This window comes from Hemitrygon akajei, chromosome 32, assembly GCF_048418815.1.
Source record: "Hemitrygon akajei chromosome 32, sHemAka1.3, whole genome shotgun sequence".
NCBI classification, from domain to species: Eukaryota; Metazoa; Chordata; class Chondrichthyes; order Myliobatiformes; family Dasyatidae; genus Hemitrygon; species Hemitrygon akajei.
In genome coordinates, this window is record NC_133155.1 from 8,714,030 (window position 1) to 8,734,124 (window position 20,095).

Sequence of the window (20,095 nt, forward strand, 5' to 3'; positions counted from 1 at the left end):
AGGAGTCAGTTTTAGAAAACCTAGCACATTTATTTTTCAACATAGTCCCCTCCTACATTTACACACTTAGTCCAGCGGTCGTGGAGCATACGGATCTTGGACCTCCAGAAAGTGTCCACAGATGGGTGATTGATAGGTTCGTGGCCTAAGGTAGAAGGAGATGAGTTATACAGCTCTTGTTACATGCACGTGCAGGTCAACTCTTTGAGTGATTATGCAGAAAGTTTGAAGTTAATAACTTTCAGGGGTGATTGATAAGTTCAACTTCAAACTTTCTGCATAATCACTCAAAGAGTGACCGTATAGATAGATAGATAGATAGATAGATAGATAGATAGATACTTTATTCATCCCCATGGGGAAATTCAACTTTTTTTCCAATGTCCCATACACTTGTTGTAGCAAAACTAATTACATACAATACTTAACTCAGTAAAAAATATGATATGCATCTAAATCACTATCTCAAAAAGCATTAATAATAGCTTTTAAAAAGTTCTTAAGTCCTGGCGGTAGAATTGTAAAGCCTAATGGCATTGGGGAGTATTGACCTCTTCATCCTGTCTGAGGAGCATTGCATCGATAGTAACCTGTCGCTGAAACTGCTTCTCTGTCTCTGGATGGTGCTATGTAGAGGATGTTCAGAGTTATCCATAATTGACCGTAGCCTACTCAGCGCCCTTCGCTCAGCTACCGATGTTAAACTCTCGAGTACTTTGCCCACGACAGAGCCCGCCTTCCTTACCAGCTTATTAAGACGTGAGGCGTCCCTCACGTACTGTAAGTGCCTTTTGCAGAGTACTGTACATTAAAGATTCACTCATCTAATCCTTTGCTCACTGTTATTTAAGTATTAGCTGCCTATTAATACAAGTATGATACAGTCTCATTTATTGAGCCACATAGTTAATGATCAATAATGAAAAATTTAAGTCAATTAATTTATCAGACACAAAAGGGAGTGGCAGACACAACCACCCTCCAGTGTGCTCCTTTGTTATTTTTCCAATAGCTACAGTCACGTGCAAAAGTCCTAGGCACATATACATAACTAGGGTGCCTAAGACTTTTGCATAGTTCTGTAATAATTTTATGTATTACACTGTACTGCTGCCACAGAAAAAACAAATTTCATGACATATGATAAACCTGATTCTGATATGGGTCTCTATTGTGGACTGAGAGTGGGAAGGGAGCAGGGAGAGGGGAATCGTGCTTGGGAAAAGGGGAAGGAGGAGGGGAGGGAGCAGGAAGCACCAAAGAGACGGTCTGTAATGATCAATAAACTAATTGTTTGGAATCAAATGATGTTGCCTGGTGTCTCCGAGTTGTGTGTGTCTGCAGCCACTCCACTCTTGCCCTGGTACTCCTCTACCACTTGTCCCACTCCCCTCCCATTGCATTCCACCCTCACCAATATAGAAGACAGATTTGATAGAGGTATACAAAATTATGAGTTTTATAGATAGGGTAAGTGCAAGCAGGCTTTTCCATGGGGTTGGGTGGGGCTACAACTAGAGGTCACAGGTTAAAGGTAAAAGGTGAAGTTTAAGGGGAATATGAGGAGGAGGTTCTTCACTCAGAGGGTGGTGAGTGTGTGGAAAGAGCTGCCAGCACAAGTGGTGCATGTGAGCTCGGTTTTAATGTTTAAGAGAAGTTTGGATAGGTACATGCGTGGTAGGGGTAAGGAGAGCTGTGGTCCTGGTGCAGGTCGATGGGAGTACCATTTAAGTAGTTCGGTACGGCCTAGATGGGCCAAAGGGCCTGTTTCTCTGCTGTAATTTTCTATGACTCTATAATACTGTAAAAATTTTAAAAGGACCACAATGCATGTAAAAGGAATCCATGTAAATAACAGTTATTTGCACAGACTGTATGTACATAAATTGACAGTAGGTGAGGTGTAGGTTAGTGGTAGTGGGAGCTGGTGGGGGGGGGTTAATGGGTGGCGGTGTTGATCAATCTGACGGCTTGGGGGGAAGTAACTGTTCGACAGTTTGGGCGAAGTTGTCGAAGTTTCAGTAATAGCTTGGGGTAGGTTTTTTAAAAGGACCAATGGGGTGTTGTAAAATTCCAGATACATACTGTACATCAGGTACAATAGAAATCAAAAAAGTTAGTGGGATGGTAGTGTATATACCTTGGTTAACCAAGTGGAAATTCCAGGTCTTGATGTTTATGTAGTGTTAAGTGAAAACACTGAAAATTGCCTGGTGTAAATATGTCAGCTGATGTTGCTGATAATGGGCAATAAGCACTGAATACATAATGAGCTTCATGTGCATGGAGCTGAACTAGACACTAATCACAAAAAGCTTTAGAAGTTCCACGTGTTGTTGGCCATGCTGTTCTACTGGGATATATAGGACATCTGTTTCTACTTCAGGAAGATGATCCATATTTAAGTTATAATATTTCAGTCGTTGCAGTCAAAACTCTGTTGTTCTATTTAAACAAGCACATTCTAAGTTCTTAATTGCCCTGCTTCATAATATTTCCCCAATTATTTGCCTTCCGAGCTGGCATGCAAATCCATCTGTTGATTTATCGATTAATGTGCAGAAACAGAAATTTTATTTTTGGTGTGGAAAGATTAAAAAAAAAGGAATGGTAGAAGTAAAAGGCTGCGAGTGCTTTTGCCATCTGTATGATCAGAATGACAAATATTTATGAAATCCATAAATGAAAATTGTTTTCTTAAATAATCCTCAACAATTCTTTCCCCTCCCCCAACCCTATGAACACGATCCTTTGTATCGTAGAACCTGAGAAACAATTCTCAGCTGGAACATGTTCAAAAAAAACCAAAGCTGATCTCAGCCTAGCCCGTTAAACAGCTTGTGAAGTAGTCCACTCTCTCTCACTTACTCTCATACACACACACACACTCATAAACACTCACACATGCATGCCCCTTTCGCAGTCGACTGTCAAAGTGACTTTCTCTTTCTTTCTCTCTCTCTCTCTCTCTCTCTCTCTCTCTCTTTCTCTCTCTCTATCTTTCTCTCTCTCTCTCTTTGCTGTGAAGCTTGAAGTTGAAAACTGTAAAGGAGAAAAGTTCTCTTGCTCTTCATAAAGACCTGTACAGCCGAGCATCCAGAAGAAATTTCACTATCACGTCGAGAAAACTTATCCTTTCATTTCTAAATGAGATCCAGCCAACTTGCAAAGGTAGGAAACTTCAGTCTCCATTTCTTCATTTTGTCTGTATATCGATTTCATGCTACGCATATTAAGCTGAGGAAACTGCTGTATTTATGCAGAAGGAAAATAGTTTAAGCTTGTATGGTAAGGCATAACCAAATAGAAATGGATCAAACAAATTGTTTTGCAACTATTTGCTATTTAGAAGAAAAGGCTCAATAAATTAAAAAAAAATTAACTACTCATTTTTTAAATAAGCATAAAACTTCTTATTATCACAGCTAAAGATGCCAACAGGTTTTAGTCCTATTAATAAAGGTACTGCGTGAAACTAAAATAAGAAGCTATTAAAAAAACTCTTTCAATGACAGTGGACGTGACATATGAACAAAGAATTCTCTGTGTGGTTCCAGGCAACAGAATGTAATACGGAATATTAGTTGCTTACTATTCTTAAATATGTGCTGTCGTCGTTACAGAGCTAGACATTGATCATTATGATGAATGAGTTAATTCTTTAGTATTAGATTGTGGCCCTGAATGTGTGCCGAAATTCAGACGACTTTTAAAGGAGTCCCTGTCATTTATTCCCAATGGACCTTGTGTCACTTTTTTAAGAGAGGGAAGTCCTGAGTTATATTGATCACAGAGTTGATGCAACATAAACTGTGCATTATCTGATCATTACTGCTTTGGTGCGTTTTGGCTGGCAGCTGCACTGCATTGGCAGTGAGTTGACTTGGGATATCCTGAGATGGTGAAAAGTATTAGATGTGAGATTTAGATGCGAGGTTTCTCTTCCTTTATTTTCTTCTTTGAATCATGGCGCAATTCTGATTTCAGGTGCAAAATAGACAAGCAAATTGGGACAACTCAAAACTGTTTGTTTTCTCTATCCTCTCTCTAAACCTTTATCTATTGCACCACTTCAAAATCTTTGCTTGATGTCCTGTTAGCCTGGCCCTGCCCTATGCAGCCATTTCTTGAATTTGAACTGTATTCAGAGTTCATTTGTTTCCAGTTCGTCTGATTTTAAAAGTGATTGGCAAATGCGACTCATGTGCTGAAATTCAAAGTCAAAGACAGTGTAGGTAGGGTCATTTACACCTGTTTATTGTGGGGATATAACTCTTCAAGGCTGGTCTTATTCAGACAGTGAGTCTGTGAAAATTCTTCATCATGAATGGCTGCTGTACCTTCAGTCTTCAATCTTTAGAACAGAAGAGAAAGGTTCTTGTCCGGTGCCCTCAAATACTGTACAGTCCCTGCTTTAAGAAAGGTACAAATTGTGTAGTCCAAAGGGTGTAGAGTGTAGTTCCCCTATTGCTTTAAAATCCACGTGGCTAGAAATTGTAAAACACCTGTTTCAATGTGTTCACCAGATGAGAAATCTGTGGAATGGAAAGATGGCTCATGAGCGATTGGTAGATAAAAGGGTCGGGCTGATCTCTTGGTGTGTTGTCACGGATTTGTAGTATAGGGAGATCACACAAGTCAGTGGCGCTAAGACTGTAATATAGTCTGAAATCCAGTCCACTGGCTGTGATTAATTGAGCAGGCAGATTTTAATACATTGCTGTGTGTTTAATGTCACTAGTTCTGTGAATTTCTTGGCATTTGTACTCCTGTACTGAACAATAAGTATCAAATTGACTTTTGGACTTAATCTGATCTTTGCAAAAATGTGCCTACTTGGTCTGACTGACTACTGTTTCAGAAGTGCTGGAACACTGCAGTAATACACGGGTTACCAGCATTTCTTACGCTTTACCAAACAGCCCTTCTCAGTGTTGACTCTCTACGTTTCAATGACTGTAAATCGCTGGCTGCTTTCGGCAATATTTCACAAGGTCTAGGGAAATCTATAAGGCACTGTGCATTGAGGAACTAGCTACCAGCAGTATCATCACGTGCTGTGAGTTATTTCCAGATGCTGCAATGCAGATGTTGAATTCCTATTGTATCTCGTCATATTCCTTAAATGGAAATTAATGTGCAGTTTTGGCTTTGACATACATCAATTATAAAATAAAGGGGTATTTCTGTGATGTAGGTTTATTGTATGCTAATGATGAAAGTAATGGTTTCAAACAGTTTAATGTGATCTAGTATTGCAATCTGCACTAGATAACCCCAGCATGAAAACAACAAACTCATTGTATTAAGTGCAATATGTCTTTGTTATCCTTTACTATTACCAATAAGCCTGCATAAAATCTGTTTTCTTTCATAAGTAACCATCAGGCTTACTCGGGCAAAAAGTGAATTAATTCATTAAAATTCTAAAGCAAAATTACTTGTTTTAGATGTTAACAATGTTACAGTGAGCCAAAATATTCCCAAGCACGTTTGTTTTGAATTATGAGGGTTTTAAAGTACAGATATGTCTTGAATGTGATTGCATCAAAGGAAAGTAGGGAAGGTTTTCAGGAACTGATTGAAATTTGAAAACGACATTGTTGTTATAACTCAGTGACCAGGATAGGGAACATCATTTAAACCCCATACGTAGTTTTGTTGCAAAGTACCAAAGTTTCAGAATTGATTTTTTGTGGTATTGCTGCTTTTATTTTAGGAAAGAAGGAATAATGCATCTGAAATGCATTTTGACTTTAGTTCAGTTCCCAGAGCTATTAATTCTAATGCTAGTAGTTCACTTGATTTCCTGGTATTAAGTATTTGGTTAATGCTAAAATGTTAAACAGAAAAAATCTGGATCTACAAATGATTAAATCTAACCTTTCGATATGATTCTATTATTATAAAATGATTACGTCATGGAAAGGTACAGCACAGAAACAGGCCCTTCGGTCCATCTAATCCATGCCAAACCATTAAAACTGCCTACTCACATTGAACTGGACCACAGCCCTCCATACCCCTACCATCCATGTACCTATCCAAACTTCTCTTAAGTATTGAAATTGAGCTTGCATGCACCGCTTGTGCTGGCAGCTCATTCCACACTCTCACCACCCTCTCTGAGTGAAGAAGTTTCCCTCATGCTCCCCTTAAACTTCTCACCTTTCTTCTTATTTCTAGCTGTCATCCCACTCTATCTCAGTGGAAAAAGTCTGCTTGCATTTACCCTATCTATATCCCCATAACTTTGTATCGTTCGCTTGTTATGTGCCATGTATGGGCGATCATTGTCTGTCCATGACTATAATTGTTCCTACAAATTTTTTTCTAGAAGTGGTTTGCCATTGCCTTCTTCTGGGCAGTGTCTTTCCAAGACGGGTGACCCCAACCAACATCAATACTCTTCAGAGATTGTCTGCCTGTTGTCAGTGGTCACACAATCAGGACTTGTGATCTGCACCAGCTGCTCAAACGACCATCCACCAGCTGCTCCCATTGATTGTGAGGATAAGCAGGTGCTACACCTTGCCCAAGGGGGACCTGCAGGCTAGTGGAGGGAAAGAGCACCTTACACCTCTTTAGTAGGTACTTATCTTCAACCTGCCACCATGCTACCAATTTTGTACACTCCTATCGAATAGGTAATTTGAATATTTAATTATTTGTTTATTTGTTGGGAAGTAGGCATTATTGCCAAGGCTATCATTTATTGTTCATCCCTCATTGCTGTTGAGAAGGTGGGGACGGTGAGCAGCTGGCAGGAGGTACATCGTCGGAATGGCTGGGTAGGGAATTGTGGGATTCAGTGATGTTGAAGAAATAGCAATATGTTTTCTATTTGGGATTAGGAACAACTTGGAGAGGGACTGCTAGGCGAAGATATTGCCATATGCCTGAAACTTGAATTATTTGGTGGTGGCGCAAGTCATGGGAAAGGAGATTAGTCAAATAAGGAGGCACGGTAGTGTAGTGGTTAGCACGAAGCTTTACAGTACAGGAGCTGGGATCCCTCAGGCTGGCCGACGTTGAACTCAATGCTGACTGGCAACTCCTTGGAATGCTGCTGGTGCCGAACTGTGTCGGTCTCTACCGTTCCTTTGGATTCATCAGCTGCATGGAGAGGGGGAGCCAGTCACTTGGGCAACAGCTTGCTCTCCCCATTGTACTGCCCTGGCTTGTGTATCATGTAAACAGCCAGGACGCAATATCCATGGTCAACCGTGACCAATGGGGGGCCCTCACCCCACCTTTCACAACACTGGCAGTGCCGCAGAGCACGGCGTGGAATAGTCCCCGTGAGCCACTCTGCCCGGCAACTCCCAGTTTAACCCTTGCCTAATCATGGGACAATTTACAATGACCAATTAACCTGGCCTGTGGGAGGAAACTGGAGCTTCTGGGAGAACATGCAAACTCCTTACAGGCAGCAGCGGGTATTGAACCCGGGTTGCTGATACTGTAAAGCATTGTGCTAACCACTACACGACCGTGCATGACTTGAGGCGCTACATAATATGACTAATGAATCTCGGTCAAGGAGGGACTTTTTCCTCACATTGTCCTTTGATTCAGCTGTAGCAGCTCTCCGGGCCGAAGGATACGGACCGTTTTGGGGTCAGAGCACTGTGTACGTGCGTGGGTGGGGGAGAGGAATGGGGGGGCTCGCTTTGCTGTTGTTGTTTTGTTGTTAGTTCTCTTTTGTTCTGCCGGGCATTGTGGGCATGTTACGCTGGCGATGGAATGCGCGATGACGCTTGCCGGCTGCCCCCAGCACGGCCCTGGGTGTGCTGCTTATTGACGCATTTCATGGTGTGTTTTGATGCCCACGTAATAAATAAACTCGAATCTTGCATTGTGAATCTTTCCCATGAAGTCACCGCCTTTCAAATCAGTCAGCAGCCTCCAGTCCATTCCCTGTCTCCTGGTATTTCAAAGTACAAAGTTCAGAGTAAATATATTACTGAAGTGCATTTATGTTACCTTATGCAACCCATTTTCTCGTGGTGAATCCAGAAAACCTGATAGAATCAATGAAAGAAGGCAACCAAAAGGACGAACAGCCAATATGCAAAAACAAAACCAAACTGTGCAAGTACAAAAGAAAGAATAAAAAAGCAATAAATATCAAGAACGTGAGATGAAGAGTCCTTAAAAGTGAGTCCGTAGGCGGTGGGAACAGTTAGTAATGGGGCGAGTGATGTAATCTCTACACGGTTACAGGAAGAACGTACAAACTCCTTATAGACAGTGGCAGAAATGAACCCGGTTTGCTGGCACTTTAACATTGTTATGCTGACTTCCACATTACTGCGACACCCCAAAAATTCTCCCTTTGCCACCACTTGCTAATGCCAACATATGTATGAACTGGACACATAATCCATACTTCATGGGATGAGTTTCAGCACAAGAGATGACAATTTATCACACACTATTACTTTAAACTAGTTGAAAATCGACCTCAGGAAAATTATATTCAAAGCTAGTCTACCATCTGACTCAACGTTTTCCTTGATTATTGGTCATGATTGGGCCAAGAAATATATCTTTGAATGATTATTGTTGTTTTAGAATGGGTAATGTAAGCATGAGAAATTGCTGTTGTCTGGGGTAATGTTTCCCGTCTGAATTTTTAGGCTGGAACTGGCTGTTAAGGGGTGAGAAACAGTGGACCATTGAATTAATGGAGGGATGGCTGACTTTAATCAATCAGCTGGGTTTCCAGACCGTGCTGAATTATTTGAATTTAGTTCAGGGCTCATCTCCAATTAACCGTCCATGCAAGAACTAGATTTTGATGCATATTATTCTTGTGAGGTTGAGGATTTTGGTCTCAGGTTTGTTGAATAATCACTTTCTATCCTGGATGCTTGTCTGCTACACTAAGGAAAAGGAGGTGATGTCGCTCTTCATGTTTAGTTTGACAACACACTTCCAAAACTCTTCCAGCATTGTTTCATACTCGAAATGTTACCTTCTTGTGAGAAAATATAGGGGTGCTCCTTCATTAATTTAGCAGAAAACGGCAACCTTGTAACTCCAAAACATTAAACTAATTGAAAGCAAAAAGACAGGAGCCTGGGTAAACTTGTCTCAACACTGGTGAGGCCTCTCTTGGAGAGAGCTTGAGATGTTTGTGTTTCTGCAGTTCAGAACCTACAGCAAGGTCTCCATAGAACTCCTTCAAGAGTTAACATGAATGAATGAAATTAAATTATTTCGGTCAGTACAAACATAACAAAAAGGCATCATTTACAATGATAATTTCATAGGACAAAATTACAACAAAAAACATAGATATTCTTTAAAACAGACCGAAAGGGTGTAGGCTGAAGCTACAGCTTATTACGCTTACCCCTCTTACTTATACAACAACAGATTTGGCGTCAATCATCACATCAAAAACAAAAAAATTCGTAATCTTTTAACACAAAATCCAATTCCAAATATCATTTATTTGCATTATTCCCATTCATTTTAAATCATGTATTTTATATTTGTTCATTAAATAATTTTTAAATAAAATGTGATGATTTAGAATATAAAAGCGAAGGTGTAATGTTGAGGCTTTGTAAGGCACTGGTGAGGCCTCACTTGGAGTATTGTGAGCCGTTTTAGGCCCCTTATCTTAGAAATGATGTGCTGACATTGGAAAAGGTTCAGAGGAGGTTCACGAAAAAGATTCCGGGATTGAAAGGCTTCTCATAGAAGGAGCATTTGACGGCTCTGGGCCTGTACTCACTGGCATTCAGAATGAGGGGGAATGTCATTGAAACTTGTTGAATTTTGAAAAGCCTTGATAGTGTGGATGTGGAGAGGCTGTTTCCTATGGTGGGGGAGTCTAGGACCAGAGGACACAGCCTCAGAATAGAGGGGCGTCCTTTTAGAACAGAGATGAGGAGAAATTTCTTTAGCCAGAGAGTGGTGAATCTGTGGAATTGGTTGCCACAGGTGACAATGGAGGCCTTGTCATTGGCCCTGTGGATGGGCCGATTCTAAGCCAGTCCCTCCGACTGAAGCATCGTGGGAGAGAATGGAAAATCAGGAACAGCGGATCAGCTGTCGGAGGCTGTGTACTCAGCAAGTAGCTCTCTCTGTCTCTCTCTCTCTTGCATTGGTGGGTGAGAGATTGTTGCCGATTCTTGGGCCACAGAAATCAGGAAAAAAATAGTGCAACAGATTCTTAACGCCGTAAATCAGCGAGTTGTTTTGTTATGCTGTGCTGTGAAAGGAGACACCTTTTGTTCCCTTTATTAGGCCAAGAGACAGAGAGAGCCTGTGGTATGTCAAATTGTCGGGTGAATGATTAGTTTCTGTTGTGCTGCAGATCATGGTTTTTACTGGGGGCTTTGCCATTGCTTGCTGGGTGGGTGGAGGGTGCTGACTTTTTTTGCGGGTGGGGGTAAGGAGTTTGGTGCTTTGTTGCTGCTTGTGTGTGGGGGGGGAGTAGGGGGCTTTGGTGTTCTAATGTTTTTACTGTCATTCATTCTTTGGAACTATTGAAAAATTGAACTATAGTTAAGGCAGAGGTTGATAAATTCTTGGTTAGTCAGGGCATGAAGTATACGGGGAGGAGGCAGGAGATTGGGGCTGAGAGGGAAATGGGTCAGCCATGATGAAATGGTGGAGCAGACTTGATGGGCCAAATGTCCTAATTCTGCTCCTGTGTCTTATGGTATTAGTTTGTGGTGAGGTGTGTGCTTATCACATATAGCATCATGACAAATGCAATTCACCTATTTTTACATATAAACTTTAATAAAGTGTTTAAACAAACAAAAATGCTTAATCAATCAAAATATTTACAATAATCAAATATTATCAAAATATTAATTACATAATACTCAACTTCAAAATTTGGAAATCAAAAAGAGAAACAGAGTTAAGGTTTAAAATTCTAGAACTCTTCATCAAAACTGGGAAAGAGAGAAACACAACTGAATTTGAATTTGGAGAGTAAGTGGGGAAAGAGGTGGATAGGACAAGGGGAATGCCAGTGTTCCCATTGATAAGAGGACCTTTTCAACTTCTCCTCAAGGCAAACCTGGTCCTCTTTTTCAGTGCAGTGTCTGGTATGGAGAGGCCACTGCACAGGGTCAGAGAAAGGAATGCAAACTCATCCGGCTTCATCACCAGCACCAGCAGCATCAAGGACATCTTCAAAAGACCATCATTAAAGACCCCATCACCCAGGGCATGTTTCTACCATCAGAGAGGAGGTTCAGGAGCCTGAAGACACACACTCAATGTTTTAAGAACAGCTTCTTCCCCTCTGCCATTAGGTTTCTGAATGGACATTGAACCCATGAAAACTACCTCACTACTTTTTTTCTCTTTCTGCACTACTTATTTAATTTTGTCATCTTCATCGTGTGCCACGTCGTATAACATCAACATTAAGTGCTGGGCTGTATGACGTGAGTGATTACATCTTTCCATGACTGTGAATGTTCTTGGCAAATTTTTCTACAGAAGTGGTTTGCCATTGCCTTCTTCTGGGCAGTGTCTTTACAAGACGGGTGACCCTAGCCACTATCAATACTCTTCAGAGATTGTCTGCCTGGCGTCAGTGGTCACGTAACCAGGACTTGTGATGTGCACCGGCTGCTCATATGACCATCCACCTCCTGCTCCCATGGTTTCATGTGACCCTGATTGGTGGGGGGTGGGGGGAGCTAAGCAGGTGTAACACCTTGCCCAAGGGAAGGAGCACCTTACAGCTCCTTTGCTAGAGACGTATCTCCACCCCATCATCTTATCACCCTTGAATAGACAAAGAAGACCAAACCTTCTTTCTCTCTCATTGTGCTTCATGTTAACCTCTACCCTGGCATCCAAATAATGAAAAATTATTTAATTTAATCTTTTAATTTATATTTCTTATTGTAACTTTAAGGTTTTTTTAAGGCATTGTACTGCACTACTGTTGCAAAACAGCAAGTTTCATGCCATTCTGCATGTCAGTGATATTAAACCTGATTCTGATTCTAACTCCAGTTGCTCTGCAGCATAGAACTAAGTTGTTCTCCTTTTCTTGGTCTGGCATCGTTCATCAGCCTGAAACATTAACTCAGTTTCTCTCTCCGCAGATGCTGCCTGACTACTGTGTGTTTCCAATATGTTTTCAGTTTTATACTATAGACCCATGCAACTCGGCAACAGGACCTTTGGCCCAACTGGTCAATGCCAACCAAAACTCTAAAGTAAACTAGTCCCGCATTTGGCCCACATCCCTCTGGACCTCCCTTATCCATATTTCCTCTCAGATTTCCAGCATCCTACTTTGCATTTGAAAATAACCACAACTTGATTCACATGGTAGAATATAGCCACCATTCATGTAGGCTGGAATGGTGGGCAGTGTTTCTGTTCCTGGTGTTCCCTATCTCTGTTGTGCCTCAGGAGCATTTGCAGACTCCTATGAAAAGTCACTTAGAAATTTTAGCAGCCCAGGAGTTGTTCATCTAATTTATTGGACACTTATTTGAGATTTCCCATATACGGTAAGTGGACCCCAACACAAAAGAAAATAATTATAGAGGGGTTCTGATGTTTGAATAGGTCAACTATTGGCATGTATTTTCACAATTTTGGTATCATCCCACCCCACTACTCATCCACTTTGTAAACACTCCCACAGTTACAGGCTCTCTGACCTGCCGTCCTGATCTATTCCGTGTATCAATTAAGTTCTATAACCATCAGTTTCAGGATGAGACAATGGAAGGGAGGTGTTCTAGCTTGGTTTGAATGGCAATGGATTATTTTCCTTGCGACACTTGCCGAGAAGGAGGGTGGAGAAGGTTTACACACTCGTTAATGCGAATATCTAATCAGCCGATCTTGTTGCAGCAACTCAAAGCATAAAACCATGAGTCATGGTCAAGAGGTTCAGTTGTAGTTCAGACTAAACATTGGAATGGAGAAGAAATGTGATCTAAATGACTTTGACAGTGGAATAATTGTTGGTGCCAGATGGGGTGGTTTGAGTATCTCAGGTATTGCTGATCTCGTGGGATCTTCACACACCACTTTCTCTAAAGTTTACAGAGGATGGTGTGAAAAACAAAAAAGAAATCCAGTGAGTGGCAGATCTGTGGGTGAAATTGCCTTGTTAATGAGCAAGGTTAGGGGAGAATGGCCAGACCGGTGCAAGCTGGCAGGAAGCTGACGGTAACTCAAATAAACATGTTACATTAGTGGTATGCAGAAAATTATCACAACACGACGAACCTGGAAGTGGATGGGTGGCAGCAGCAGAAGACCGTGAACATACACTCAGTGACCACCCTATAGGTACAGGAGGTTCCTAATAAAGTGGCCATTGAGTGTAGTTGAGGGAGACTGGGGCTTTCCTCTCACACCTCCTGAAAAATGTTTCCAGAGCAGCTACCCCAGAGCGATTTTAAAGGTGAGTAAGCAGTGGTTTGGAGAAGGAGCTGTTTTAACTTTAAGCTTGCATGCAAGTTATGATTGGCTGAGACAATATTGTGTCCCCGGAGAGTCCTGCACAAATCTCCCTCCCTACGCCAGACAGGAAATCATAAGATGACGCAAGCTGGTTATTCTAATCAACGGACAGCAATGCAATTGCAGTGTTGGAAGTTGTGAGTGTGAGGGGAGAGGCTGAATGAAAGATGTCAATTGGGAGCAAGATCTTCAACATACCTGTTGCTCCTGGCCTCTCAAAGTCATCTGATCTACTCCTAGCCCATTTTCGCTATTCCAATTCATAACTCCCATGAGTACCACCCATTCCTCCTTTCATCTCCTCTGACTTGTTCCATGCAGAAACCAGCTGATTTTCCACTGCTTCTAACCAGCAAACTAAGTACCTGATTGGAGTCTGCAGGTTGTAAATGAAAGATGGTTCAAGGTGCTAGTCTTTGGTCTTGGGTACGGTGCTTACAGAGATATGTCCCTTTGGGGCTGTTATTAGAATTACCCTTATTCTCCAATCAAGAAAACAAATTGCACCAAGAAGCCCACTGTAGACAGATAGTAAACCTCAGAAACTCAGGGGCTCTGAGTGTATCTGACATGAAAATGCCAGCATCTTAACAAACCAATCAGCTAAAGACAGCAATGAATGATGGGCATTGATAGACTCTCTTATAGCTAAGATCATGTTCGGGTTATCAGAGACCTTTCCTGTAAACTTGTCAACCTTTCCAAGTGGTGCAAAATGACTCAGAAATTATAGCTGTTCTGTTTCACCTCTGAAATGAATGTTTTTCATTGTGCATATAATATGACCTCTATATTTACAAGAAATATCTTGAAAGGTGGATTTTGCAAAATGTTGTAAACCACCAGTTGATACCGCAAGATAACTGATACCCATTGGTCAGTGTGATCATGCTGCCAGATCTGCTGGGAAAGTAATTAACACTACCATTCTAAAGGAGTCAAAGTGGCTCGAAGTGGTTTCTTGGTGCTGACCCAAACCTCACACAGCATGTTCCTGCCAACCAGCCAGTTATTCTACATCAACAAACACAAAACCCTGGAGAAACACACCAGGTCAGGCGACATCTAGGGAAGTGAATAAATAGACGATGTTTTGGGCTGATAGCTTTCTTCAGGACTGGAAAAGAAGGGGAAAGATGCCAGAATAAAAGGGAGGGGGGGGGTAGGGGAAGGAGGATAGCTAGAAGGTGATAGGTGAAGCGGGTGGGTGGGAAAGGTAAAGGGCTGGAGAGGATGGAATCTGATAGGAGAGGAGAGTGGATCATAGGAGAAAGGGAATGAGGGGGGGGACCCAGGGGAAGATGAAAGGCACTTGAGAAGGGGTAAGAGGCCAGATACAAGAAGAGAGGAGGTGGAGGTATTTTTTTTACTTTGCAGGTAGCACTAAGTTTTCATTTGGTTGGGAGAATGGCTGATTAACCAGAGCTGTGTTGACCCCTGCATTGAAACCATCTGGAAAACCCAAATACAGAATATCTGCGAAAGACAAGCCCAAAACCATCACAATTTGGGACTTTTCAAAATGCTCAAAGCCATTTAAAAATATCCAAACTAACTCAGATCCCAGAATGCAGACAGCAGCACGGCTCCTGATCTCAGAAGCTCTGTGTGGCTGCATTAATATTTCAGAAAGTTAAGGTAGTTCGTCATACATAACTTCTTTATTCGAGACTTTGCCAGCTGAGACTTAATAAAATTATTTGTAGTCAAAACAGTTGTACAAGTTGGAAGCTTTTAAACTGCATGAGCAACCACCTGCTAAAAGTTGCACTGGAGTTCTTACAGAGAAGTTTTACAAGTTCAACATTCTCGCTTGGAGAAGTGAAAACTTTCTTGCAGCTGAGAAACAGAATCAAATCACACCCCTGCAATCACTTCCCTGAACAAACAATGGAAGCATGTGGAAAAATTCATTCCTCACTTGTGTTCCTGCCCCTTCATTTCCAAAGGAAGCCCAAGCCAGTGCTACTGCTCTCTGGTTTTCAAGAATTTATACACTGCAGAAAATATGAAAGATTAAATTGAGAGTTGGCACTATGAACTACTCAACTATGACATTATTTTACAGTCGTTCATATCAATAAACAATGCAGAGGTTACCCTCTAACCTTCCTTTCCTCAAACTCATACGAATCTCATAGCTATCCATGTACTTCAAAATATTTTTCTGAAGTTTGTGATTTATGATCAGTCCATATTTTTTCTGAGTTTTGATGAATTCATATTGACTGTTCTATTAAAGCTTGCAAGGGTGTTACATCAATCTCAGTCATCAACAAGGCCGTGGAAGATGTTATTACAATGCTAACGAGGGCCATAGCCAAAGTCAAGTTCATTGTCATATACATGGGAAATGCAAAGCCTACAGTATCACAGGCACATGGAAACATATAAGGAACCTGCACAAGGAAAGCTTAAATTACACAGATTTTTTTAAAATAAGAAAACAGAACTGGAATAAAAGAAACACAAAGTCCATTTTAGTGCAAAGTGGTCATTGTGTTGCTAAACTGTAGGGATTAGAGTTTTTCCATTTGGTTCCATTTTGGATAAATCTAAGACTTTTATTGGAACAAATTACTGGAGTACAATTCCCACATAGTCCAATATTATTTTTATTAGGAGATATTGAAGGGACAATACCAAAACTTAAATTGAATAAGTATCAGAAAAAATTTATAAAAATTGCATTGGCAGTAGATAAAAAAGTTATCGCAGTTACTTGGAAATCTGATTTATATTTAACTATGGATCGTTGGAATAATGAAATATATAGTTGTATTCCACTTGAAAAAATTACATATAATCTAAGAAATGAATATGATATATTTTTGAAAATTTGGCTCCCATACCTACAAAAGATGGGATTAAATATATAGGTCCTTTGAAGATAAAATTATAAAGTAATTGGGGAAAGTAAAAATAAATATTAAAATTATTTTGAACTCCATGGAACATGTGGGGATCCTCCGATATCCAGGCAATCTTTTTCTTCTTTCTTTCTTTCTGTTTTTTTCTTTCTTTAGATAAGGGTTAAGGGGGGGAGGGTTAAGGGGAGGGGGGGAGGATTAATATTATTTTTCTTTTTCTTACTAATTTTTCATTACATTTATTCTTCGTAATTTTCTAAAAATTTAATTAAAAAAAAAGGAACCAAATGGTTGAAGGGAAGTGCAATAGCTGCTCTTGAAGTTGGTGGTTTAGGTCTTCAGGCATCTCTACCTCCTGCCAGATGGTAACTGTGGAAAGATGCGTTGGTCCTGGTGATGGGTATTTTGGGTGACAGACGTCATCTTCTTGAGGAAGCACCTCCTGTAGATACTGCCAATAATAGGGAGGGATGTGCCTGTGATTCCATTTGGAGAAGCAAATCATGAGTGGACAACGAGACCTGTTGCCCAGGTGGTAAAGTGCGTCCCTGTCTTCTCCTTCGGTTTGCCTTGGCCTCCGTCTTACGGGTCAGGGACAGCAAAATCCCTCTTGCCCTAATCCATCTTTGCTTGCAGCATCGGATGAGATCTTCAGCTGCAGGGACCCCCAACCTCGGCCTCCTGTTCCAGAAAGAGAGGATGAGGGTAACCAAACTGGTACTCAAACAATGACATCCCATGCGCCGGGTGCTGTAAGGTGTTGTGGGTGACCTCTGCCCACATCAAATGGTCACACCACTCATCAGGTCTTTCTGAGGCCAGACATCTTAAGATACGTTCTCAGTCTTGGTTGGTCCGCTCTGTTTGGCGGTTGAACTGCGGGTGAATTCCAGAGGAAAGGCATGCTATTGCCCCTATCAGCTTACAGAATGCCTTCCAGAAATGTGATGTGAATCATGGACCACAATCTGAGATAATGTCCACTGGGAATTCATGGATCCTGAAGACTTGGTCCAGGACAATTTCAGCCCTCTCCACCGCAGATGGTAGCTTCTCCAAGGCAATGAACTTACTGGTTGGCAGTTACCATGACGACCACCTTCCTCTTGGATGGCGGTAGATCCGTGACAAAGTCCATGGAGATGTTTGCCCATGGTTTGTCTGGAACAGGTAGGGGGTGGAAGAACTCTTGAGGTTGGGAATGGGTCTCCTTGTTCCAGGCACGCGCCTCGCATGCCTGCATGTACTGCCAAACTTCCTTCGTCATTCCGGGCCACCAAAACTTCCTCTCGATAAACTCGAGGGTCGTGGCAACCCCTGGGTGAGTGGTCATTCTCGACGAATGTCCCTACTGGAGTACCTGACACCAGATGGAACTTGGGACGAACAGCCCACCCGGAGGACCGTTCTTAGCAATCTCCCCTTGCGTTTGGGCCTGGCGAACAAGAGTGTCAATTCCCCAATGAATTGGCGCTGCTACCCTGGCCTGGGGCAAAATGATGGTAGGCTGCTCCTCTTGTTCCAGTTCATCAAACTGACAGGACAAGGCGTCTGGCTTGTGGTTCTTTGACTCAGTTCGATAGGTCAGGATGAAATCAAAGTGGTTAAAGAACAGAGACCACCCGGCCTGCCTGGATGATTTGATAGACCTCAGAGTCCTCTCCATAGGCTCACTGCTTCGTAGAAACAGTGGCCAAATCCCCATCTGTATCCTCAGGCGACGGTAGTGAGGTGATACAGATGGTTCCTGCCCCCTGGGAATAGGCTTCAGGGATCAGCGTAAGGAGTCTTTCCCTTTCCTGAGACCTGGCACCTGGATTCCTTAAGCTTAGCTGCAAGTCATCCGGACTGCTCGGGCATCTCCTTGGTCCTCTTCTGAACTAGAGGTTCCCTCGCTCTAGTTCCCGGGCGGTCCCGGTTAGTCAGTGTTGGGACTTGCACTGACCTGTTTGCCCGGACTGGCTTGTCCATCCTTGAGGGCAGGGCTAGGTCTGCAGAGGGTCTCAGGTTATGTCGCACTGACTGGACCAAGCATTGACTCTCCCCTCCCTCCAGTCCACGGAAGGGTTATGCTGGGATAGCCAAGGGTACCTGGGGATCAGGGGTATGAGTGGACAGTCAACAATGTAGAAAGCAACATCTCAGTCTGTTGCTGGATCTGCCCGGAACTTAGTGGGTGGCTGTCCAAAACAGTGGCGGGAACTGACTGGCTTAATTCTCCCAGAGGTATGTTGAGCAGACAGGCAGCTCCCAAGCCCAGAATGTTACCCATTGTCCCAGAGTTCACAAAAGCCTTCACATGCCTCAAGATCTTACCCCAGGCGAACTCGTCATTCAGCACGGAACTGGAATTCATGGGACTGGGCGTAATGCCTCCTGCCGGCACAGTCCTCCCCCTACTGGAAAGCAATGACCTTGGCTCCGACGCCGGGACCTTTCAACCGACCTGCATGGGCTGGGCTGGGCTGGATCTTGAGCGGGTGACGGGCTGGTCACGTTTGGAGGTTGGGGAGTGGAACTGCAATGCGTAGGGACCAGGCCTGGACCGGCCATCTTCAACCTCCTGGAGTGGTCCCACTTTCACTCTGCCAGACGATTATCGAGACGGATGGACTGCTCAGTCAGAACCTCTGAGTACTCCGCTGGCTCTCTCAAGGCAAGGACATCCTTTGGTTTATCTCAAAGTCTGTGACAGCATAGCATGACCAAGGGCTCCTGGTTCCAATCACTCCCCTGGGCTAAGATCCGACATTCGATCGTGTAGTCAGCTGCTGACTACCCCCCCCCCCCCCCCGTCGAATCTTCCTCATGGTGGCCATGAATTCCTCTGAGCTATGTTTCTAACGTGCAGTGGCCTAGGCCAAGGCTCTTCCACTCAGAGGAGAGATGATGAAGGGCACATTTCTGTATTCTGCAGGGAACATGGACGGCTGGAGTTCAAATACTAATGAGCATTGGACGAGGAAGAGGTGGCAGGGACCTGGGTCACTGATGAGACTCTCCAGGGTTGGAAGATGTACTGGCTCCGCAGAGCGACCGTCAGCCTCACCTGAGCGACTGTGGCTTCCTCCCTGCTACAGTCGGTTCACGGCGAACTGGTGATCACATATCTCCGGGCTCTGTCTTGAAATTTCCTCACTGGGGCTGGCCACAGCTGATGAAAGACTCTGATACCCGGCTGGGTCCATGTTGGCTCAATCGTACTGTGCTGAGAGTCCTGGATGAGAATGGCTTGGACCCAAACGCTGGAGTATCCAAAGGAAGGATCGAGACTGGAGCACAAAACAAATGCTGGACGAAATCACTAGTGGGGCTTACATTTGAGTACTGAGGCTCCATTCAGTTGCTCTTTAAATACTTGATTTTTGACACCCAAAACATGATTGCCAATGAACAGGACTGTCCTGAACCCTTAAATGGTCCGCATCAACAATCCATACTCCAGGGAATTAGAGCGTCTAAATCCCGGAAGCTGGTGCAGTTGGGAGCATCTCGTATCAGGGGGTTGAACACACAGCCACCTGCTTTTGGTAATAGGGGAGATGTTATTACCCATCTTCACTGACTGGGGTCTGCTGATGACGAAGTTGAGAATCCAGTTGTGGAGGGAGGCATGGAGGCTCAGGCCCTGAAGGTCGTTGATGAGTTTGGATGCGATGATAGCATTGAGCACTGTGCTGTACTTGGGGAACAGCGGCCTGGCCTGAATTCCCATTGTCCTGATAGCCCAGAGCAAAGTGAAGAGCCAG

At 42.9% G+C, this 20,095-nt stretch overlaps 1 protein-coding gene across 2 annotated transcripts in view; it reads left to right on the plus strand.

Annotated features, from left to right (window-relative positions):
- LOC140719656 (uncharacterized) overlaps nt 1–20,095 on the plus strand; it is a 368,820-nt gene that overhangs the window by 8,946 nt on the left and 339,779 nt on the right. Inside the window, exon 1 of one of the 2 annotated variants that reach the window (XM_073034429.1) lies at nt 2,757–3,171. The exons of the other annotated variant lie outside the window; for it this stretch is intronic. Within the exon in view, the coding sequence (XP_072890530.1) occupies nt 3,148–3,171 (24 nt within the window). The 5' untranslated portion in view covers nt 2,757–3,147. Of the gene's footprint in view, nt 1–2,756; nt 3,172–20,095 lie in introns of those variants that run through there. 2 annotated transcript variants of the gene reach the window in all.